This window comes from Malania oleifera, chromosome 10 (genome assembly GCF_029873635.1).
Source record: "Malania oleifera isolate guangnan ecotype guangnan chromosome 10, ASM2987363v1, whole genome shotgun sequence".
Lineage (NCBI taxonomy): Eukaryota > Viridiplantae > Streptophyta > Magnoliopsida > Santalales > Ximeniaceae > Malania > Malania oleifera.
The window spans coordinates 87,034,410-87,060,363 of record NC_080426.1 but is presented as its reverse complement, the minus strand read 5'-3'; the positions used below and the strand labels follow the sequence as shown (position 1 = coordinate 87,060,363).

General features: G+C 40.0%; 1 protein-coding gene across 1 annotated transcript in view; it reads left to right on the top strand.

The window, feature by feature from the left end:
* The first annotated feature begins 676 nt into the window (after positions 1 to 676).
* The window catches only part of LOC131165470 (DNA ligase 4), a 106,994-nt gene continuing 81,716 nt past the window's right edge, over positions 677 to 25,954 (top strand). Inside the window, exons 1-2 of the mRNA XM_058123321.1 lie at positions 677 to 1,032; positions 24,075 to 24,166. Of these exons, the coding sequence (XP_057979304.1) occupies positions 700 to 1,032; positions 24,075 to 24,166 (425 nt within the window). The 5' untranslated portion in view covers positions 677 to 699. The remainder of the gene's footprint in view (positions 1,033 to 24,074; positions 24,167 to 25,954) is intronic.

Here is a 25,954-nt window from a genome sequence, read left to right as displayed (position 1 = left end):
ATTTAAAATTTTAACTAACTAAACTGATGTAATTGTTAATTTTTCACAAAAAAGCAAAAATTAATTGTAACTTACAGATTATCTAAATTTCATAAGAATTATTCCATAAATTAGAAAATAATTTCAATTCCTGTTCTACCAACAATTTGCACTAAAATATATTTAAGTAAGTGAATAATTTCAAATGAAGATATTCAAAATTTTAACTAACTAAATTAATTTATTATTTTTTTTTCACATAAACAAAAAATTAATTGCAACTTACATATTATTTCAATTTCACAAAAATTATTAATTTATGATGAATTAAAAAATAACTTCAATTTCTTTTTTCTCCCAACAATTTGCACTAAAATATATTTAAGTGAGTAACTTAAAATCAAATGAAGATATGCAAAATTTTAACTAACTAAACTAATCTAATTATTATTTTTATTAAAAAAAAAACACAAATTAATTGCAACACACATCAACGTACATAAAACCTAATCATGAAAAACTCCTGGTATCGTTCTATTTTAAAAGCATTGGTCAGCGCCGAGCTTCCCCATGTTGGGCTGTTGAGGGTTGCGACACGTGTCACCCTGCAGTTATTGGCTCTTTGCGGGCCACGCCTTCGCACTCTCTGAAGACATCGCGCTTACTTAAACTTCAGAGTTCAAATGTTGTTCAAAAGAATCAAAACCTACACCTCTGAAAATGTCCGACAAAACAAAGTTCAGCGTTCTCTGCAGTCTCTTCGATTGGGTTCAGCGAAGCAAATCTTCAGCGAAGAAGCGATCCAAGTTCCGCAAATACCTTGACACCTTCTGCAGATCGGGCGACTACTTCAGTTCCATCCGCTTGATCCTGCCCTCCCTCGACCGCGAGCGCGGCACCTACGGCCTTAAGGAGTCTGTGCTCGCCACTTGCCTCATTGATGCCCTCGGCATGTCCAGGGACTCTGAAGACGCCCTCCGCCTTATCAGTTGGCGTAAGGGGGGTGCCAAGACTGGCGCCAATGCGGGGAATTTTGCGCTTGTTGCTGCTGAGGTGCATTTCCGGTTTTTATTTTCTTTCCCGGGTATTTGATTTTTGGATTTTTTTTTTATCAACAATCATATTTGTTAATTTGGTCATGCATGGTACTTGGGGTTTTTTGCCGGAGAATCATGTCCGTTCTTGTGTTTTGCTACTAGTAGTTCCACTTTAAATAAGAGTACCAGGAAACTGGATAGATAATATCGTAGAAACTGGACAAATAAAAATTGAATGAAAGTTTTGAATGCTTGATTGGACACTCATCTCATGCCCTCATTCCTTCCTTTGCTGTGCTCTGTTGAGAAGGGAATGACTGTTGATCTGGAGGTTCTAGGTAACCAAGCTCATTGATGTCTAGATGACCCTGCCCTTTCAATTGCAAATTCGACAACTACCGATACATACTTCTAGTTTTCCTCTCTATTTTGCCTGGTCTCTAATCAAGATTGCAAGCTTTGACTAGCCAGAAAGGGAGGAATTCCATCTTAGAAAAATCTCTATTGAAAAGAAAAGGTTGATCAGGATCATGAGATGATAGAAAAGCAAGGAAAACCTCTACAATTTGGGAAGTTTTTCAAAGTTATGCCTGCATCCTTTTTAAGCAATGGGTATACTAAGGAAGTGGGCCACAAGAAAGCCCACAGCTTCAGGCCCAAAGCTGGTTCGTATTAGAGAGGGATCTTTCATCAGCCCCAGACCAAGGAAGATTTAGCTGTAAACAGAAGTGAAGGGGGGCAAAATGGGCTTGTGGGAAATCATTCCAATGTCTAGGAAAATCATGACCCAGGCAGAACAATACAAAGTCTATGATCTCTTCTTCATTGGCAGGACTTTCCTGAGTACAAGTTGTCTCGAAGGACATGGGGAAAATAGAAGGAAATAGGACAGATAAACCAGATGTTGGGATTGAGAAAAATTAACCTTAGCATCCAGCCTTACGAGCACCTTTAGAAGTGTACTAGGAGATTTTGGGGAGCAGAGGAAAGCACATAGTTGAAGCTAGTGGCAGTGATTATGAGACCATGGACTGATGAAGATGAGTTTGCTTCTCTTTCTTCTTATGGCATTGAAAACGAGGATTTGTTGATTGAGCACTTACAAAATACAGGAGTTACTTATGATCAGCATGGTCCATCCCTATTGTTAATGGTTATTTTGGTCATTTAGCATTACTAGTATGTGTTAGAGTTATGTTAATAAGTGCGAGTTAGTAAAGATATTATGGTCATTGGTGTGTACTTGAGTTATATTGTAAATTAACTGAGGGACCTTCATCAGAGCAAGATCCAAACTAAATCCTAAGCCTTATAGCCACTGCCAAATCCAAATCCTAAACCTGAAACTTGTCACCAAAATTAAACCTTAAACCTCAAACGTGCTGCTCTAGAACATCATATGCACCACCAAAGACCAGAAGTAAGTCCAGGAGTTGTTGGAAAAGAACATTCATCACTGGATAAACACTCCATATTTTGCAAAAATAACAGATAACCCTTGACAGAACATGTTGATCTACTTGTCAAATTTAGCAGCTAGAGGGCCTTCCATGCGCCGATTGGAAGCCGGCAACTTCTAAGCAAGCTTTTGTTCCGATGTCTTATAGAATTCTCTAATACTCCCATACATCATTGAAAACTAAGGTGTTGTCCCAAGAGGGGAGGGGGGGGTGAATTGGGTTTATAAAGATTTCTTTAAGAATCTTTTTATAAATTCTTTCTCAACCTTTTTATATTCAACAATCACAAATGTAATGTTTTTTAATCACTAGACCAGCTGAAAATCGAATTCAAATTTTAAGACTATGAATGAGTATATCAACTTGTTCTTGCAGCAATTTCAATCAACACCCAACCAATGAATTTACAATGTAATACTTTCAGCTTTTGAATATTTAAATCCACTCAACAAGATAGAATTGATTTCAATATGAAAAATTCAACCAAACATCCAAAACTCAGAAATTAAATAAGTTTGATTAATCAATGAATCAATGGGTCTTTGGGTGTTAATCAATCAACGTACTCCCTTACGGTTTCCGCAATAGATATTGATTAACCAACATACTTCCTTTCGGTTTCCGCAAATCCCAATGACAAATTAATTTTCAGAAATTTAATTCACACCCACGCAGTTTATAGATTTGAAATAAACAACCACGCAGTTATATATGCTGAAATTTAAAGAGAGTAAGGAAGATAGTGAGATCGAGATTTTTACGAGGTTCGGCTATACCCGCCTACGTCCTCACCTTAGGCACACCACCTAAGGATTCCACTACAGCACTTCTTTATGGGCGGAGTAAACCTTTTACAACACTCTTTCAATAGGTTGGAGCCCTACTCTCCAAGCGATACCCCACGCTCGGTACGACGTTTCAATAGCCCTGAACCGTCAAGAAAACAAGAAAACAAGAACTATTTCTTGCGTATGAGAATTACTCTCAAACAGAGCAGATTAGTACAAGATATAGCACAACTAATCAGTACTTCAATGTAAATATCAATGAAGAATAGAATTGAAGCTCAAAGAGTATATCACCGGGATCTTTCTTTGATTGATTCAAAATTCAGACGTTTTGCTCAGAGATTTGTGAACAATAACTCAGTAATTCTCAGAAAATCTCAGCAAGTAGATGTGTGCAAGAAGGCTTTGATAGAGAATGAGCAATATAGGCTTGAAATTAGATTTTCAATTCTTGGTGTTTTATTTGATTTGAGAAATCATGTATTTATAGAGCTAAAAAGTCATATTTTCGTGTTGCTCAAGTTACTTGGAGTGTTTCCTAAGTTTTGATAAAGTTTGGGCACAAGCAACTCATTTTGGAAACATTTAAACGCTATTTTAAAACTAGTCGTTACGAAGGTCAGTCGACTGAACTTGTCAGGATCAGTCGCCTGATCTTTGAATTTCTGCATATTTTCAAAATGATTATGGGTTCAGTCGCTTGAACTCTCAGGGGTCAGTCGACTGAGCCTATTCTGTTTCCCAACTTTAATTTAGCAAAAATGTCAGTCGCCTGACCAGTCAAGGGTCAGTCGTTTGAACAGTTAAAACACTGTTTTTAAACCTTGTTTCCAAAAACTCTTGCCAACTTTTTTGATACTTTTGAAAGATATTTTCAAGGGTTTTCAAAATAAGGTCTCTAAGTCCACAGTTAAACCTAATGAGCTTCAAAACATACATTTTGATATTTAAATGAAGTACTTACACAAGACTTCCTTAAGACTTTAAAACTTTCTAAACTTGAAGTCTTCATGTATATCTTTGCTTTTAGTCCATCTTGTCTTGAGCTTCAATATCCTTTAAGCTTCCATAAGATTTGTCTGTCTTTGACCTTTTAAGCTTCCTTTTGATCACTTGTTGTTGGACGATAAGCTTTTAATAATCACTTGTGATCTTGGACTCTTAGTCCTTGAACTTTTGAACTTCATATACTTGATTTCCTGAAACATCATTACTTAAACCACAACATGTTAAATTTACCTTGATTTGTTATCATTAAAATAAGATTTGAAAGCCATGTTAGGCCAACAATCATAATATCAAGTTGTTTGTCATGTATTTTGTTCAAAAGTTCAACTTTTTCTCGAAGCACTTTGTTTTGTTTTGTATTGTTAGAGTCGTGTGCTAGTTTTTGGGGGCCGTGTAGTTTTTTTGTGTTGTGGAAGCCTTATGTTGGTTAGTTGTGACTTGTGCATGGTGGGTCACCTTTTTTGTGGTTGTTCTAATTGTTTCGGTTGTTGGGTATTGTTAGGACCGTGTCTAAGCTTCTTGGTGCTGTGGCTGCCTTATGTTGGTTTTTTGGTAACTCGTATGTGGTTGGTCACCTTGTTCGTAGCTTCGATTATTCCAACTATTAAACTTGTTGTAATTTGTCTAAGTTTGGGGTGTAGGATGGAGTCCCCAAATCCCAAAGCCATCAAATGAGATGATTAACAGGTCTTTGAAGATTTCAGTCAATATAACTTTCCCGCAATAACCATATTTACTTATTTAGTCAAGTTTTTCCAAAATACAAGATTGAAAATTAATCTCCTATATCGAATGTTAAACCAAGATGCAAGCAAACCTAAGACTATGAGTAATTGTCTCTTTTAATTTAAATGCATGATTAATGAGTTGGGGATAACTAAAAGATGCTCGCAAAGAAACACATGTTAAAGCTTATTGAGAATGTAAAAACAATGACTTAAAATTTCAATTTCATTGAAGTTTCAAGGGTTCAATTTTCAAAATTTTTGATGAAAATTTTAATTTCTATAGAAATCTTGATTCCAATTTAAAGAATAATGGAAACTTATATTACGTTGTGGAAACCACAAATGAAACTTTGGGAAATATTAATATAGATGATTATGAATAATTTTGAACCCAAATGAAAAGCCCCAATTTTTTCCTTGACTTTTAATTTAGAGGGAAGCCTTGGCTTGGTTGGGGTGTTACTTCCAAACCTGAAGGTCACACCGTCGCAGGTTTAAAAGACAGCATCTCTAAGCATGAAGGTAGGATTGCGTCTATCTTGCCCTCCCCATAGCCCTGATGGTGTGAGAGCCTTGTGCACTGGGTGTTATATTTTAATTTAAAAATCAAAATTTTGGCCGAAATTTTTTAAATTTCCAAAAATAGCAGCTGGAATTCCTAAAATTTTTAAATATCAGCCAAAATTTTGCAAAAAAAAGAAATCATATGCTTTTTCTGTGTGTTCCATCCTGAAATCTGAAATGTTTGATGAAATTTTGGCAAGATTACTAAATTTAATAACTTGATATCTTTTGTGGGGTTTGGGAGGAGGAAGGAAGGTATTGCTTTATGGAATTGTGCTTTATTTGCAGTGTTTTGGGGTTTTCAGGTAAGAAGATTCTATTTTTGTTGGTGTGGGAAACGGTGATTTTTGTGACTTCTTTGTGGTGTGCGGGCGATGGAAATTTGAAGGGATGTGTTTGACAGATGCTCAGCAGCATTGGAAGTCCTTTCTTAGGGTGTGCTGATTTGAGTTTGCTGTGTATATATATATATATTTTCTTTCTGGGGATTCCCATATTTCAGTAAGATGTCTTCTATCCTGTTCGTACATTTTTTCTTTATCTAACGATTTTTTTTTTTTCTATCAAAAAATACGAAGAAGAAGAAGAGCAGCAGGAATCTGCGGTGGAGGGAGAGAGGGAAATTGCAGTTGGAATTTTGATTCAAAATGATAACTATACAATAATTTACTTGTCTAGCACTTATAGTGACCACTAGCTAGAACACATATTTACATAAAAGCCAATAAAGCACATTTACATAAAAGCCCTAATAAAACAAGAAATTACAAAATAACCCCAAAGCACTAAAATACACAAAATAAACCTAAAATAACTGATCTTATAAAATAACAAGAGTTTTACCAAACTAAAATATAAATCCCTAGCTACAATATAAGCATCTAAAGTTCTACATTGGTTGTTCTCCATCAAGCTGCTCCCCTTGTTAGAGAAAGATCGACCTCGAATTTTTTAATTGCGTAGTAGCTTTAACTCCATCTGTTGGAACAAAGTCAAGCATGTAGGCTAAGCAAGAGGAGGCATGATCTGCATTTCATCATCAATCACATTGGAGGGTATCTAGAAGATACTGAGTCTGCAAGTATCATAGAATGTTAGAATGTCTTCTAATAAAATAACAAGTCCTCCAAACAAGAGATCAATTTTATATGCAAATCTATTGGCAGCTCAAGAAAATGTGCATTCAGTCCATATTCTATGACGATGGGCAGTGTTTCACTAGATTTCATCAAGGAAAATGTAGTGGGAGAAGATGAAAGGGATGGAGGCACATGTTTACTAGATTCAGGAGACATTCTTGAGAGGATTTTCAACAATATGTTCCATGATTGAAGAATTTTCAGCAAACTCTACAACAACCAATTGTTCCTTACCCTTTTGGTTAGAAATGGAAAATTGAGGTTGAAGAACAAGGTCATTGAAAAACATGTCTGTCTTAGTAGTTGGCAACTCAGCTTGAAATTCATTGCAAGTTTTGACAACCAAGTTTGGTGACAAGTCAAGGTTCATCTCTAGTCTAGAGGCTCCGATAATGTTTAGGGGCACTAAAGACAAATCTATGACCTCATTTTGAATAGGTTCATGACTTATATCCGTAGAAGAATAAAAAAATTGTGCACTAGTAATATGCAAATCATTTATGTAGTCAACAACAACAATAACAACAGCAGCAACAAGCCTTAAGTTCTACTAGGTGGTTCGGCTTCATGAATCATTTTTTGTCGATTCACCCGATTGAGAGCATTTTCCTCTATCGGATTAAGGCTATTAAATCCTTCATCTCAACCTCATTTTATGTTATTTTAGGTCTACTCCTATCCCTACCTTCTTTCATGCCAGAAACAATAACTAACTCACTCCTCCTCACAGGTGCTACTTTAGGCTTGCATTTCAAATGCTCGAACCATCTAAGCTGCCCCTCCCTTATTTTGTCTTTGACCCGCTCATGCCTAAATTCTTTCATATATGCTCGTTTCTTATTTCATATTTTAATGTTATACCACTCATCCACCTTAACATTTGCATTTCAACAACTTTTACTTTTTGTACATGTTCTCTTACTTGCCCAACATTTTGAACTGTAAAACATTGCCAGCCTTATAGCCATCTTATAAAACTTTACTTTCAATTTTACGGGTATTCTATGGCCACAACACGCCTGACGCACTCCTACATTTACCCAACTTGTTTTAATTCTATGTATTATGTTTTCTTCAATTTCCCCTTCTACTTGCATAATGGATCCAATATATCAAAATCTATAAGTATTATTAATTTCTTGATTATCAAGTTTAATTTTCTTTCCACTACTACTCCTTACATTACTAAAATTACATTTCATATATTCTCTCTTATTCCTACTTATCCTAAAACCTTTAGACTCTAGTGTAGTTCTCCGAAGTTCTAACTTAGATTCCACTTTGCTACTATCATCAATCAACACAATATCATCTACAAACAACATACACCAAGGGATCTCATTTTGGATATTCCAATTAAGTTTGAAGACAATGACTCAAAGCAGAACCTTGATGTATACCTATTGTGATTGGAAAATCTCTAGATTCCCCTCCTATAGTTCTAACGCTATTGACTACTCTATCAATTTGAATTTTCTCTTGATGGTGCACTAGTTTGGGTTTTTCATAGGAATTAGTTTCCACAAATTACATAGATATTGGAGGAACATTTTGGAATCTTGATTCGTTATTTTTGATATTTTTTTAGTTGGTTTTGCTTGATAATTCTAGGCCTTTTTTGGGGAGATGTCTCATTCTTCCGTGTATAAATTTTCTTCCAATGGATAAAATTTTCTTTTGCTATAAAAAAAAAAATTTGAGTTTTCTCTTGATCATGGGGGGAATACCTCATGACCTTGGGAAAATTGATCTAGATTGATGAAATTCTTTAAAATAGGAAGTGGATTTAAGTTTTGGTAGTTGGAGAAATCTCTTAGCTTCCAAAGCCATATGGTAAGCCTCAGATAGAGTAGTGATGTTTTTAGACATTTATATGCCTTTTTATTTCTTGCCTCAACCCTTTCTTGAACAAAATTACCATTCTAGGTTTCTTATTAAAAGCACATTGATAATCATGTCTCTAAATTTAAGGTAATAATTGGTGACACTAGAAGAAAGTTGTCTATGACCCAAGTCTTAAAATTTGATTTCGACTAAAATTTCAAAGTTACAAAAGTATAGAAATATCGATAGAAATTTTGACTTCAAATATAAAATGATGGAAATTAGTAATAAAGCACAAAATTCCTTTAAGGAACTCTAGAAATGGTTAATAGACATAATAATGAAAGTTTTGGGACTAAAATATTTCAAATTAAGTACATCTATGTTGTGCATGAGGCATAATAGTTGTAATATAATGTGTGTTAAACATATTCGTAATATAATATGGGTACTAAACATATTCGATTATTATAAATGAAATCATAAATCAATTAGATGTTATTTATTCCTCAAGTGCATGAATTGGTGGAAAAGGATTCATATAGCCACCTCACAAAGTTGATATTTGGGTTTGTTATTGTTTTTGTTGTAGTATAAGAATGAAGATAATTTTGACATGAATGGTTAAATAACATGTTGTAAGTTTAATTTTTCTTATAATTCTTCAATTTAGATAAATTTTGATGGGAATTAAGTAAGATCGAAATCAATTGCCATTTCAATTTTGAGGGTAATGGAAAGTGGAAATTTCGCCGAAAATTTCGACAATTTTGTGGAAATTTAAGACCATTCCTAAGACTACACAGTTGGTCCAGTAATTGTTGTGAATTTCAAACTAGATAGGAATTAGAAATATAGAACTGACACATTATTTTTATTATTTTTAGCTGGAGAGTTAATATAGACCGATGCAAAATTAAGACAAGTACTATATAGGTAAGCAACATTACATCAATTTCTACGGAGTCTTAAGTAGTGTAAGTTTATACAATGTTACCAAAAGGTCCTTGCTCTGACTTTATAGTTTCGATATATTCTTCAAATGTTTCACTTCAATTTCTCGCAGATGTCCAAGAAAACTCCACTTGAAAACTTGGGGATAAGGGTGCTGGCACACTGAACTTATCCTCCAAAAATATGTATTAAACAATAGAAGATGGATTTCTTTAAACCAACATCATTATCTGCCAAAAGGACAACCAAATTGTTGAAGTAAATCTCAAAACACAGCGGTTGGGCCTCAATCTGAATGCTGGATAGCCTTTGAAACTGAAAAATTTGTGTTGGCAGTCCAATATCTCAAGCTAACTTTCTGATTTCTCAAGTTTCTGCAAAATAAAAGCTCACAAAATGCAGCAAATGAAGTCTGAATCCAGTGTTGGTGCTGAAATTATCCTCCAAAAATGTATCACAAGCTAACACTTGAATTGCTCTTAAATTCTGCTTTAAAGTCTCAAGAAAAACCCAATTTATCATGGTTGGAAACAATTTTTCTCACAAACCTGGAAGCAGGAGATGACCCTGGCAGTTTTTTAGTTGCAGATCGCCGGTGTGTGGCGTGTGTGCGCCTCTGGCAAGGCTCCTATGGCAATGAAACTCTTGCTGGCGGCTGATGAAAGGGTGGGGGAGTTGAATTGTGGTGGTGGTGCATTGAAAGAATACTGGCAGATGAGCTTTCAGAAGGGGGTCAGCTGGAACACCGTCAAGTAGCATGTGGGCTGACACCCTTGTTGGGTGGAGGTGAAATTGCTGGGAGGCATGTTTCTGTGGTCTTTCTCTGTGACAGTGTAGGAGGTGTTGTGAAATTCTTGCTGGAAATTGGGGCTTCGAACCAGTGGCAAAACTGTAATTTTCTGGAAAAATTGCAGGTGAACAGTGCTTGCAATTTCTGAACTTTGATTGGCTGTGTGGTAATCCTGGTTTTCTCTGATACCAATTTGATGTAGGACAGTATTAGAATTATGAGATGTGAGAATTGAGAAAATTGACAGTATTGAACTGTACAATAACTGCAGTTGGAATTCTGATTCAAAACAATAACTGTACAATAATCTGTATCTTCAGCACTTATATCCACTACTAGCTAAAACACATATTTACATAAAAGCCAGGAACCAGTGAGGGAGAGAGGGGGAGAGAGAGGGAGGAGCTGGAATTCTGATTCAAAACAATTACCGTACAATAACTTACATCTCCAGCACTTATACCCTCTACTGACTAAAACACATATTCATAAAAGCCAGGAACCTGCGGGGAAGAGAGGGAGAGAAAGTGACAGAGGGAGAGAGGGAAACTGCAGTTAAAATTCTGATTCAAAACAATAACTGTACAGTAACTTATGTCTCCAGAAGTTATACCTACAACTAAATAAAACACATATTTACATAAAAGCTCCAATAAAACAAGGAATTGCAAAATAACTCCTAAGTTCTTAAATACACAAAATGAACCTAAATTAACTAAACTTTTGAAATAACATGAGTTGTACCTGTGGGGGAGAGAGAGGGGGGGGGAGGGAGGGAGAGAGAGAGAGGGTAACTGCAGTTGGAATTTTGAATAGGGAAACTGCACTTGGAATTTTGATTACAAACAATAACTGTACAATAACTTACATCCCAGCACTTATACCCACTACTAACTAAAACATATATTTGCATAAAAGCCAGGAACCTGCCGGGGGGGGGGGGGGGAGAGAGAGGGAGAGAGAGAGATAGAGGGATCTGCAGTTGGAATTTTGATTCAAAACAATAACTGTTCAATAACTTACGTCACCGGCACTTATACTCACTACTAGCCAAGGTTGTCAGGGTTGGGATTCTAAGTGGGAATGTTGGAGGGGTTTGCAGGATCAGATTGTAGAATCGGATCAAGAATCGTAAACTTTCAGTGTAAAATAAATATTAATGATATACCCAAAATATATCACCTACCTAGAGGAGACCAGAGCGTAGTATTAATGAGGGCAGTTACCACCCAAGTCGATCGCCCGACCGGAGCAATTGACACCCGCCTTATAATGACCAGAGCAATCCGCGCCAATGGGGCAATAATTGGAGCGATTCATGCCTGCCCCTTAATTCGCCAATAAATGGCATATCACCCTCGGGTCAAATTCCTTCACCATAAATAGGGATCCAGAGAAGAGGCTAAGGTATCTCATTCAAACCCGTTTTTACTGCTGCTTGCAATCTCTCTAAAGCAGTCCCTTATTTAGGCATCGGAGTGATCTCTCGGGGTACATCCCGGGTCCTCCAAGCCACTCTCATTTTTTTTTTTTCAGGCGATCGAGATCGGAAAGTTCATCGGAGATTCTTTGACATTTTATCCCGTAACTGTTGGCGCCGTCTGTGGGAACGATTTTGAGAGGTGTTCATCTTACTTCCGATCTTCAATTCTTGAATCATGGCAACAACCACCAATTCAAGGTCAGATACTGCTGCGGGTGATCAATCGCCCCAATCCGTTCACTTTACACCCAGAGATCGTTCGGGGGTGACAAGGGAGGAATTCCTTATCTTTCAAAGGAGAATGGAGGACATGGAAGCCTCCCAGAAGATGATGGAGGACATGTTCAACATGCTCTTACAGCAAAAGGGTCATGGAGAACTTGTTCCCTGCCAACAGTCGGTTGATCCTGATTCACATGAGAAAACAGAAAACCCAAACGAGAGCAATGAAAAAACTAACCCCGCAAAGAAGGTGGAAGATGCAAACAACGTGGTGATCAATGAACAACAATCAAACGAGCTGGAGGAAAGGATCAAGAAGATCGACCAAATAGAAAAGATGATGAAATAGGGTCAAACCAACCCCTCTTGTGGAGAGACCTCGTTGATGTCCTCAGATCCGCCTTTCACCAAAGAAGTGATGGAGGTCCCGTTGCCAAGCAAGTTCAAAATGCCAACCTTTGAAAGATACGAAGGATCACTTGACCTAGTTGATCACCTGGATACTTTCAAGGTATTGATGCAATTGCAAGACACACCTGATGCCATCATGTGCAGTGCATTTGCTGCCACCCTTAAAGGTAATGTCAGGGTGTGGTACCGGACCCTGATGCCTGGGTCGATAAGCTCTTTCTCTAAGATGGAGCGGTAGTTTACCGGCCATTTCATCAGTAGCCATAGGATAGCCAAAACCTCGGCCCATTTGATGAGCCTAGTCCAAGGAGAAAGAGGGACATTGAAAAAAGTTTATACATTGCTTCGTCACGGCAACCCTAGAGATCCGCAACTTGGATCACAGGGTAGCACTGGCGGCCCTAGCCACGGTTCTCCAACCTAGAGACTTCCTATACTTGCTGGGGAAGGGGCCCCCATCCAACATAGGAGAACTTATGGCAAGGGCATAGAAATATATCAACTTGGAGGAAGTGATGGATACGAGGAGAGATCGGGCCGAGTTGAAAAGAAAGGGTGTGAGAGACGTCGGTGAAGCTTCCAGAGTAGGAAAAAGACAGGAGAGCAGCAAGTTACAAAGCAGCTTCAGGGGTCAGGACACACAAGTAAGTTTCAGTCCTATACTCCCCTAAATGCACCTCGAACCAACGTGCTGATGCATGTAAAAGAAAAAGGATATGTTTCATTGCTTGAGCCTATGCGTACACCCTCGCATAAGAGAAATATGTTGAAATTCTGTCAGTTCCACAGGGATCATGGGCATGATACAGAGGAGTGCATTCACCTCAAAAATGAAATCGAGACCCTAATAAAAAGAGGGCACCTGTCAGGGTTCGTGAAAAGGGGAGATCATCAAAGGGAAGTTTGTGAAAATAGAAAACCTGATGTAGAAGAGAAGGGAGAGCAGATCGTCGGAGAGATTGCCATAATCTTTGGCGGACTTGCCAGCGAAGACAGTGGAGGTGCTCGGAAGAGGTATGCCAAACAGGTGCTTTTAACACAGGGAAAGGAGCCGAACAACAAGAAACATAAGCAAGAAGATACTATCACCTTCAACAGCGAAGACGGGGAGGGGGTGCAACAGATGCCTTGGTGGTGTCGCTACTGGTAGCCAAGTACAAGGTAAGAAGATTGCTGATAGATAATGGGAGCTCAACCAACATAATATTCTGGTCGGTGCTACAAGAGATGAAAATTGGTAAAGAACGCCTAAAATCTATTTCTACCCTGTTGGTTGGATTTGGAGGAGACGTGGTTCAACCAATGGGTACGATAACACTCCCCGTGATGCCCCACAACAAATCACCTTGATGACGGACTTCCTGGTGATCGATCGGCCATCGGTTTACAACATCATATTGGGCCGCACAACGCTCAACGCAGCTCGAGCCATAACCTCCACCTATCACTTGAAGGTGAAATTCCCTACCCCCCACGAGCTGGGGTGATCAAAGGAGACTAGACGGTAGCTTGAAATTGCTATTTAATGGCATTGAAAGGCAAGAAAGAGGCACGGGAGACCTTGACCGTCGAAGATCTGGAGGTAAGGGGAGAATATCCACAAATATGCACGCTAGACGAAGACCTTATGGGCATCCCAATAAACGGAAATCAGGAGAAGTGCATACAGATTGGGAGTCGCTTATCAGACGCTTTGAAAACAGAGCTGAGCCGACTACTAAATGAGTATGCAGATATCTTTGCCTGGTCGGCCGATGACATGCCAGGGATTGACCCTGCGATCATGGAGCACAGGTTACAGGTAGACCCTAACCATAAGCCTGTGAAACAAAAGAAGAGGAGCTTCGCACTGGAGCGGGTCAAAGTGATAGATGAAGAGGTAACAAAACTAGTAAAGGTCAATTTTGTTAGGGAAGTCAGTTATCCCGAATGGCTCAGCAATGTGGTCTTGGTAAAAAGGGCAAATGGAAAGTGGTGGACTTGCATCAACTTCATGGATTTGAACAAGGCATCCCCAAAATATAGCTTCCCCCTTCCGTGGATTGACCAGCTAGTACACTCGACATCTGGACACGAGCTCCTGAGCTTCATGGATGCATACTTAGGATATAAACAAATCCATATGCACCCTAGAGACAAGGAGAAGACGTCGTTCATCACCGAAAGGGGGCTTTACTACTACAGGATGATGCCTTTCAGGTTAAAGAATGCGGGAGGCACGTACTAGAGGCTGGTGAACAAGATATTTGAAGATTTACTGGGAAAAACAATGGAGGCATACGTTGATGACATGCTTGTGAAAAGCCTGAAGGCGGAGGAGCATTGCAAAGATTTAAAGGGGGTATTCGAGTTGCTACGCAGGTACCAAATTAAGTTAAATACTGCTAAATGCGTCTTTGGTGTCTATGCAGGGAAATTGCTAGGGTTCATGGTGACACACAGGGGAATAGAAGTTAATCCTGACAAGATACGGGCACTGCTGGAAATGAAAACCCCTCGAACGAAGAAGGAGATCTAGGTCTTGACCGGAAAGATTGCCTCGCTTAGTAGGTTTGTCTCTTATTTGGGAGATAAGAGCCTACTGTTCTTCAAGGCGTTGTGGAAAACGGGAGGATTCGAGTGGGAGGAGGAACAAGGGAAGGCCTTCAAACAGCTTAAGCAATACCTTGGTTCCCCACCATTGAAGACAGAAGAAGACCTTTACTTGTACGTAGTCCCTACTTCGCATGCGGTCAGCTCGGTCCTAGTTTGAGAAGAGGGAAGGCAACACAAGCCCATCTATTATACGAGCAAAGTGCTAAGCAGGGCTGGATCAACTACACAACAGCGGAGAAGGCAGCCTTTGCTGTCATTTGTGCTACCCGAAAGTTAAGACCTTACTTTCAGGCGCACAAGTAATTGTGCTGACCAACTTACCGCTGAGACAGATTCTTCACGGCTAGAGACTTCAGGGAGAATGGTGAGGTGGTCAGTTGAGTTAGGGGAATTTGACATAGACTACAAACCGAGGTCCGCAATCAAAGCCCCGGTGCTAGACGATTTCATGGTAGAATAGTCGTGCGAAAGGTTAGGAGAGCCAAATTTTTGGGTGCTACACGTGGATTGGTCGTTAAATGGAGCCAGAGGAGGAGTAGGTTTAATCCTTACAGCGCCAGATGGCTCAGAAATTTTGTACGCACTACGGTTGGAGTTCTCAACCAACAATGATGCCGAATATGAAGCCTTGCTGGCAGGTCTGTGCCTGTCAGAATCGCTCGGGGTGGCCCGACTTCAAGTCTCAAGTGATTCTTAGCTTGTGGTTGAACAAGTGAAGGGAAAATTTGAAGCTAAGGATTAGAAGATGAAGAAATACCAGGAGAAGGCCCAAGAGTACATCAGAACATTCGCTCAGTTCAACATAGAACACATACCACGAGCAAAAAACGTTAAAGGCTGACGCACTGGTGAGGTTGGCCTCAGCCTCAAAGTCGAATTGGGAGAACGCCATCTACTTAGAAAGAATTGGGAAGCTGTCCTACGAGGAGGTCTACGTCAACATGGTAGTAGTAGAAACTAATGAAGATGACTGGAGGACCCCTTTGATGTAGTACCTTCGACATGGGTCCTTACCAAACGACAAGAAGCAGTCCATGAAGGTAACAAGGAAGGTAGCCAGGTACACACTCATAAATCAAGAGTTGTGTAGGCAATCCCTGTTGTTGCCCTACTTGCGGTGCTTAGGCATCAAAGAAGGAGAATACGTGTTAAAGGAGATTCACAAAGGGATATGCGAAAATCACTTGACCAGCAGAGCTTTAGCTCATAAGGCTCTGCGGCAGGGGTTCTATTGGCCCACCATGAGGAAGGATGCAATCGAGATGGTTAAACAATGTGACTGATGCTAGAGGTGCGCTAGCATACCACACTTGCCGGCCAGTACTCTCTCCCCCCTGATGAGTCCTTGTCCCTTCGCCCAATGGGGACTGGATATCTTGGGACTGCTACCTCGAGCGACAGGGCAACAAAAGTTCTTGTTGGTGGCTATTTACTATTTCACTAAGTGGGTAGAAGTAGAAGCCCTGACCACATAACGGAGCGCAACATTACCAAGTTCGTATGGACTTTGATGGTCTGTAGGTTCGGCATCCCCTGGGCTATAGTCATAGACCACGAGAGACAGTTTGACAACGACCGCTTCAAAAAATTCTGCACTGATCTGGGCATCAAACTACTATTCGCGTTTGTTGCACACCACCCTCAAAGTAACGAACAAGTAGAGAATATGAATAAGACAATCTTGCACAGTCTAAGAACGCGGCTTGAGGCTTCATATGGCAAAATGGGTAGAGGAACTCCCGTCCATTATTTGTGCATACCACACGACCCGACGAATAGCCACAGGGAAACCTTCATGCTTGCCTTTGGAGCAGAAGCGATCATCCCTGCGGAAGTTGGAATTTGTTCCTGGCAAAGGCAACATTTTGACGAGGAGAACAACAATGAAGAATTAATAGCAGAGTTAGATCTCTTGGAGGAAAGACAAGACCAAGCACGGATGAGAATCGCAACATAGCAACAAAAGGTGACCAGATATTACAACACTCGGGTTAAGGCACGAACGTTTAAACTGGGGGATATGGTCCTAAGGAAGGTACGAAGCAACCCCGCAGAACTCGGTTCAAGCAAATTGAAGCCCAATTAAGAGGTACCGTACCAAATAGCATCAGAGATCAAGTCGGGAGCATACACTTTAAAGGATTTAGAGGGGAAGGAGATAAAAAACACATGGAATTCGGATATATTGAAAAAATACTACTCTTAAAATTTCATTGCAAAAGTTGTACACTTGAGTTACAAAGGCTTGAAAAGCCAAATTACAATATCAAAAGCAATAAAATGTTAGGCTGGGCTTCCTAGTCACCAGCTTTACTTCCTTCTCCACCTTCTTCCTTGAACTCTTCGGTCTTGCCCATCTCCTCCCCGGATTCTGGGTCCTCGTTGCCATAACCGTACGAACATGCACCAGTCAAAGAAAGGTCGGGATGCATCGTCCTGACCTGCTCTCGGCACCTCCGAAAGCTTGCTCGGTATGTCTTAGAAGTATCAAGGATGAACTTCTTGGAGTTTCGATAGTCTGATACTGCTATGCTGGCGGCAGCAGGGATCTCTTCACTCCGAATCCTTGCGGTCTTGTCTTGAAGAGCCTTCTCTCGATGAGTAGAGTCAGCATGGGCCTCGAACAGCTCATTCTATGTAGCAACATATTTTTCTCTTGACTCTGTAGAAACCCGGTACATCTCAACAACTTTTTCTTCCATACCCAGAGCCATGGTTGCCAGCTGAAAATAATATCAAAACCAGCATGCAGTGGTGAGCCAAAAAATAAATAAAAAAACTTGTAAGCTAAGTTGATAAGGCCACCTAATAAGAAGTGTGTTGAATGCTGGAAGCCAAATTCCAGGAAGAGTCAGCTTCGCCTCCACAAGCTCCTCAACGTGCACCGCATGCCGAAGAGCGGGACCAGAAAGGGTGGGATCATGAAAGATGGGTCCTCCGGAAGAAGTAGCTGTAGGAGGGATCACCTGAGTTAAAGGAGGCTCGTTATCTGCTGCAGCGGCATCCTCCATCTGAAAAGAATCGCCCTGTAAGTCTCTCTTCTTCTTCTTCTTCTTCTTCTTACTCGCCCTCTGTTTTTTCGCTTCAACCATCACGGCCTCGTATTGTTTGAAGTCCATATCTACAAAAAGAAAAGTGGAGGGTAAGGAAGGCCAAGTAGAGCAAAATACATGTATATACACTATAAAACTCGTAAAGACCTAGGGAGACAAGACTAAGTCCACACTACACAAGGACTCGCTTTTTAAGCAGCTCGCCATGGGGGACAACCCCTGTCGGGCACTAGTTTGCAGCTCCTAAAGGATGGCGTGCTCGAAGGGGGAGAGAGTGGGAGCCTAGTGCCGCAGTCGGGCTGAGACAAAGGGTAAATTTAGATAAAAAATATATTCATAATAAAACCTATGCACGCGCACAATAAGTAAAGGATAAGGGGAAGAACATTACCATCAAGAGGAGTAGACCAGATGCGGGGCTCATGATAATTTAGTTTCCCAGACACAAAAAAGAACCAAAACTTCCAGTCATGAATAAAAGAACTACCAGGGGTGAATAGCTTATAATCAGACTAGGCATTAAAGTAGTACAGATCCTTCTCTACGGAGTGCCTTCTCATTTGAAAGCAGCTCCGAAATAGAGGCACTATGGGCTGATGACCTCTTTTGATGAGGAGAATGGTGAAGCACACCAACGACAAGTATGAGTTGGGAGCCAGTTGCGAAGGAGCTATGTTGTAAAAGTGAAACACATTAGAAAAGAAAGGGAAAAAGGGGAGCCTGAGACCTAGGTCAAGGAAGTCGGTGTATAGGCAGATCTCATTGGGACCTGACTCTTGTGAGGACTCAGAGTTGCTGGGTCGCCAAATTTGGATATTGTCAGGGCAGCGAATAAACAACACACGGTATGCATATCTGCAGGGGAGAGGTACGATCGAGCTTTCCTTATAGTGACTGGAGGACGGGATTGAGCCTTAGAAGACTTCATGAGGGTCAAGGTTTGAAAAGTCAAAATGAAAAACAACTTACTGTATTCAAAGATTTGGATCAACAATTCCTATCTCCGACAGTTTAACAGGAACACATTCGAAGGAAATGAAAAACACGAAGAACATTCAAGCAAAATTTGAAGAACATCAAGAACATGTGAAGAGAAAAGCCAAAATAACACATACAATGCCAAAGAAAAGCAAACAAAAGAATCAAAAGACAGAGAGAAAGGAGGATGGAGAAGTGTACCTAGCAGAGAAAAAGGGGGCCTCTCAGTTGGGACAAGGAAGAAACGAGAAAATGAATGCCTTTTATGGAGAAGAGTTGGCCCGAATATCCAAAAGGCATGCATCTAGAGAAGGCGGGAAATCATTAATTGGTTTGCGTCTCGAGGGAAAAATGCAAGTCCTTGTACAAGCTTGCTGTCGAAGGAAGATATATATCCTGTTAGATACTGAAACTGAATAGACACATGTCGGAAAGACCCCGTATGAGCACGCATCCCAAGCAAATGGAACACCCAACAGACGCAATCACGAGCCCTGAGAAAGATCTCAAAACTCTGCAGGTATGACACGAATAACAAGAAATCTTGAAACTCTGCAGATACGGCCAAAATAATGAAAGATCTCGAAACTCTACAAATAAGAACGGTCGAACTGATGAGCAACGCTCATGAGGCCTGAAGATTGCCCAAAAGATGAGCACGACTCATTAGGCAAAGAAGACTGGTCCAACTGATGAGCAACGCTTATGAGGCCTGAAGATGCCCAAAAGATGAGCATGACTCATTAGGCAAAGAAGACCAGCCCAACTGATGAGCAAAGTTCATGAGGTCTGAAGATGCCCAAAAGATGAGCACGACTCATTAGGCAAAGAAGACTGGCCCAACTGATGAGCAACGCTTATGAGGCCTGAAGATAGCCCAAAAGATGAGCACGTCTCATTAGGCAAAAAAAAAAAAAAAAAAAAGCGTGCTTGGCACAAATGCCCTATGAAGAGCTGCTCGGTACAAATGCTACACGAAGAGTTGCTTGGCACAAATGCCCCACGAAGAGTTGCTCGGCACAAAGGCCCCACGAAGAGCTGCTCGAAACAAAGGCCCAATGAAGAACTGCTCGGCACAAATGCCTCTCGAAGAGCTGCTAGGCGCAAATGCCTTGCAAAAAGCTACTCGACACAAATTCCTTATGGAGACTTGTTTGGCATAAATGCCCCACAAAGAGCTGCTCTGCGCCAAGGCCCAACGAAGAGCTGCTTGGCACAAATGCCGAACGGAGAGCTGCTTGCCGCAAATGCCTCACGAAGAGTTGTTCGGCGCAAATGCCTTGCAAAAAGCTGCTCTGCACAAATGCCTTATGGAGACCTACTTGGCACAAAACGCTCAACGAAGACCTGCTCGGCATCATTGGCTCGGGTGAGTTGACAAACCCGGCTCGACATGTCTTGCACACAGATGCATCGGCTCGGATGAGCCAGTGTGTTGGTGGATTTGACTCAGCAAGCTGCACCCAAAGCTGAGAGCACAATAAATTGGCTCGGCAAAGCCGTGTACACCTCCACCTCGGCTTGGACCAGCTGACGCCCCCTCAAGTTTGGCTCGGCAAAGCCGAGAGCACAACAAATTAGCTCGGCAAAGCCGTGTACGCCTCCACCTCAGCTCGGACCAGCCAACGCCCCCTTAAGTTCGGCTCGGCAAAGTTGAGAGCGCAGCAAACCGGCTCGGCAAAGCTGTGCACGCCTCCACCTTGGCTCGAACCAGTCAATGCCCCTTCAAGTTTGGTTTGGCAAAGCTGAGAGCGCAGCAAATTGGCTCGGAAAAGCCATGCACGTCTCCACCTTGGTTCAAACTAGTCGACGTCCCCTTGAGTTTGGCTCGGAAAAGCTAGGAGCACTGCAAGATCGGCTTGGGTAAGCCAAGCACCCCCAAACATGGCTCGGTAAACTATAGATAAAGAAGTAGCTGAAGAGGGTATTAAAAAAAAAAAACTTTTGAACTTTGAAAGCTAGGTTCAAAAATTTGAAACTAGGGGGGGGGGGGGGAACTAATGTATCCAAAATATATCATCTACCTAAAGGAGGCCAAAGCGCAATATTAATGAGGGCAGTTACCGGCCAAGTCAATCGCCCGGTCGGAGCGATTGACGCCCGCCTTATAATGACTAGAGCAATCCACGCCAATGGGGCAATAACCTGAGTGATTCACGCCCGCCCCATAATTCGCCAATAAATGGCATATCACCCTTGGGTCAAACTCCTTCACTATAAATAGGGACCCAGAGAAGAGGCTAAGGTATCTCATTTGAACCCATCTTTACTGTTGCTTGCAACCTCTCTAAAGCAGTCCCTTATTTAAGCATCGGAGTGACTTCTTTTTCAAGCTATCGAGATCGGAAAGTTCATTGGAGATTCTTCGACATTTTATCCCGCAACAATTAAAAAATTATATATGTGGAATTTATGACAAGTCTCGACAAAAAAAACTTGATTATAACTTACTAAGTAAAGAAGTTAAAAATACAATAAAATTTTTTAAAAAAAATTAAGAAGAAGAAGTTGACAATCGTAAAAATTGGTGTAAAAGAGAATCGTAGAATTGGAATCATAGAATCAGACCAATCCTACTGGATTGTTTTCTTTTTTTTGGTTTAATAATACAGCCCCAATACATGTTTTAATTGGCTCAAAGGCCCCAAAAGGTTTACGTTTGGCCCAAAGTCTTCAAAAATTTAGATAGAATAGCTCCCAGCCTCCCATTGATGAAAAGATTCAGCAGAATCTGCACCTGACTTCCCTGGTGTTTGACACCTCAGTCCTCTACTCCTCTTTGAAGTTCAGCAGCCCAACACCAGAATTTCTCTCCTGTTCAACAATCACAAAGAGCCCTCCATCTGGTGACTGGTGTTTGATCAGCAGTTCTTTGGTGTTCAACAACCAGAGCTCTAGGTTTCCTCTTTAAAGTTCAGCAGCCCAACACCAGAATTTCTCTCCTGTTCGATCAGCAGTTCTTTGGTGTTCAACAACCAGAGCTCTAGGTGTTCGACAATAACTCAGTCCTCGATCCTCTTCTTTCTTTGGTGTTCGACAAGAACACCTAAGTCCTCTTCAACACAGACTTCTTGTTGTTCAATCAGCAGTAGTGGAGAAGAAGAAAACAGAGCTGACTGTTGAGTCTTTCTTGAAGCATACCTCTGCAGCTCTGCTGGGTTGCTGGCTCGGTTCTTTTCTCCACTGCTGCTGATCGAACAACAAGAAGTCTGTGTTGAAGAGGACTGAGGTGTTCTTGTTGAACACCAAAGAAAGAAGAGGATCGAGGACTGAGTTATTGTCGAACACCTAGAGCTCTGGTTGTTAAACACCAAAGAACTGCTGATCAAAAACTGGTCACCAGATGGAGGGCTCTCTGGTTGTTGAACAGGAGAGAAATTCTGGTGTTGGGCCGCTGAACTTCAAAGAGTAGAGGACTGAGGTGTCAAACACCAGGGAAGTCAGGTGCAGATTCTGCTGAATCTCTTCATCGATGGGAGGCTGGGAGCTATTTTAGCTCAATTTTTGAAGACTTTGGGCCGAACGTAAACCTTTTGGGGCCTTTGAGCCAATTAAAACATGTATTGTGCTGTATTATTAAACCAAAAAGAAAAAAAAAAATCCTGTAGGATTGGTATGATTCTATGATTCCAATTCTACGATTACACCGATTCTTTTATGATTCTACCACGATTCTACTTGATTCTGATTTTTGTTGACACTTGAATCGTTTTGGTGATCTGGATCGTAGTATCCTACAATTGTATTATCCATATGACGATTTTAATAACCATGCTACTAACTAAAACACATATTTTAACAAAAAGCCCCAATAAAACAAGAAATTACAAAATAAATCCAAAGTATTTAAATGCACAAAATAAACCTAAATTAACTAAACTTAGATTACTTAATTTTACCGAACGAAAATATAAAAACCTAGCTACGATAAAAAAAACTCTAAAGTTCTTCACTAGTAGTTTCCCATCATCATGCAATCAATTTACATTCAAAGATGATTCCTATGTAGTGTTCTGGTTTAGAAAGTTAATTATTGAAATGGTTTTGTAAAAGAACAAGGTGCTCGGAGACATCCTTGAAAATGGAATTGATATAGAGAAAAAGTTTCTAGGAATGAGATGCAAGTGGACCAAGCAATGCTGAATGTATGCTTTTGTTTGCATTATAGATAGTGTTACAAAAATATTTTGACCACCAATTTTAACATTTTCTTCATTATTACTCCAAGAATTACTAAAATTGCATCTTTTGTATGTTGTCTTACTTTTGCTTTTCTCAGAATATCTACATTCTAAAGCACCATTCCATAATTCTAACTTAAATGCTACTTCCACTAGTTTCCTAAATCAAGAAAAAATCATTTGTGAATAACATACATTGGAGAGCTTCATTTAGATATGTCTAGTAAGTTCATCCACAACTAAATTAGAGATATAAAGACTCAAAAAATTTCGTTAGTGCACAAATGTTGTAATCGGAACTATATGCAAGTTCTAAGGCCTGAAATAAGTTGGCTTTCTTTCTTGGGATGCCTTGCTAGGTTAGGTTGCACTATGCAATAGTGTACAGTATCAGCAATAGTGATACTGTGACAGTCTAGGTTTTGAACATAGATTTCGAGTTGTTGATCTTATGGAAGTTTGAACAAGAACCTCATGTATGCAAGTATTTAACTTCGGACATTAATCACTGTGGGAGTGGTATTTCTTACATTTAGACTGTTTAAAATGGTTAAAAGAAGCAACTAACTTGTGGCAGCCCTCCTTCGTAATTCCACTTACCAGACAAGAGGGGCCTAGATAGACATTCCCATAAGTGAATTATGAGGCTTTTCTTTCGTGTTTACTGTGGGAGCTTCAGTGCTCACTCAAGATGTTGAGCCATTGCCTCATTCACCCATTTGGGGGCAGTTGGTATTGAACCAAAGGCCTAAGATTGGGAGTCACCTGACCACCCATGACCTCTGGGGATTGTTTTGTACAATTTTATGGTTATATTTCCTTAAATTAATTTTTTTTACTGTTATTTGTTCATTTATTTATTTAATTTTTTTTGGAATAGGTTTTGCAGCATAGGCAAGGAATGGCTTCTGGTGGACTAACAATTATGGAATTAAATGACTTGCTTGATCGCTTGGCTTTGAGTGAAAATAGGTAAAACATTTGAAATTGTCAGTTTGATTATAAGAGCATGCTGTTTTTCGGTAGTTTCTAAACATGAGGCAGGAGTTGGTGCCTTAGTGATGTTAGTTCGTTTACTGTGTCATGGGCTTGAGAAGCCATAAGACCCAATGTTGGGGGTAATGAACTGTTCATCTCAATTGCTTCCATATTCGTTGGAGCCTTGTGCATTATGCTGCTGTCTTTTTTTGGCCAAGCATCCCTTACTTATTATTATTATTTTTTGCCAAATATCCATTTAAGTTCACTTATTTTTGGCAGTACATACATATAATTTTACTTGATCTGTATCTTCATTTGGTATTTTCCTAGCAATAATATTTGTCCCTTTACTTTCTTGAGTTCTGGGATGCTATTATTTTATCGAAAAATTTTGTTATACTAAGTGATTTATGAATATTATGAAAAGATACTTAAATGGACAGGGTGAAGTTCTATATGATGTATGTGGATGAAGGTTATCGCATTGGGGAAAGGAAAGGGGGCAGACTTTATCTTTAACTCCAAAAGGAAAGGGGGCAGACTTTATCTTTAACTCCAAAATGCACTCCACACAAGAGATGAATATTAAATAAAGAGCTATTACCTCCTGAAAAGTTGATGCATCAATGATTAGTTAGAGCAGATCGTAAAATTTCATTCGGAGATAGTGAGCATGACTTTACAATATAGAGTTATAGACTAGTTTTAGACTATATACATTTTAAAGGTGTGGAAGAAAAGAGGGCAAGGAATGGGTGTAAAGGATTAGATTGTGAATCACGTTTTTAAAAAATTGCTATACCATTACGTAATGGATCGGTACCTTTTGAAAGTGTTATGGGATGATATCACATAAGCATCCTGATTCACATTCTTATTGTCTGCTATGGTGGGCTATGCTGTTGTAATGGCCTCTATGGTCTGCTACATGCCTTTACTGTGCCACAAGCTGTTATGCCCCGAACTGGTTGTGAATTAATTTAACAATTTTATACCATTTTTTTAAAAAGGGCAGCTTGGTGCACAAAGCTCCTGCTTATGCAGGGTCTGGGGAAGGGGTGGACTGCAATGAGTCTATAGTACGCAGCCTTACCTTACATTTTTGCAAGAGGCTGTTTCCACGCCTCAAACCTGTGACCTCCAGGTCACATAGAGACAACCTTACCGTTGCACCTAAGATCCCCTTCAATTTTTATACAACTTTTAAAACTTGAAACAAAATGGATATTCATCATATTTAGTTATTTACTATCAAATAGTCAAGAATTAAACTCAATTTTTAATAGAAAAGAAGAATATTCAGAAGAATTAAACTCAGTTTTTTTAATATAAAATAAATATATTGAGAACAATTTTGGGTATTTTTCTTTGGCCCCAATTGTGATTTTATTTACTTGAGTAAATTAAAAAAATTAAAAAAAAAAAAAAGGAGTGTGGGTGCACAAGCTTGTGCTTGACCACCCATGCTCATGTGTGTGCATGTATGCGGATGGGGGTGGGCAGATAAATGATGTTGTTTTGGGGGCAGTGATTAATTTTAAGAAAAGGTGGGCACATTATTGTGCCAAAACAATGCCGTTCTACCAAGAGATTTAAAAATAATAATAATAAAGCACCGTCCTTTCTTCTTTCTTGTGCCTTCTCCCCATTTGCTCACTTCAGAAGCTTGCCTCCAATATGCTCCTCCAGGCTTCTTGCACATTTCTCCTTTCAAGTAACCCCAGTCTCCTGTTTCCTTTTCCTCCTTTCCCTTGGTTGAGGCACTTCACCAAGCTGCCA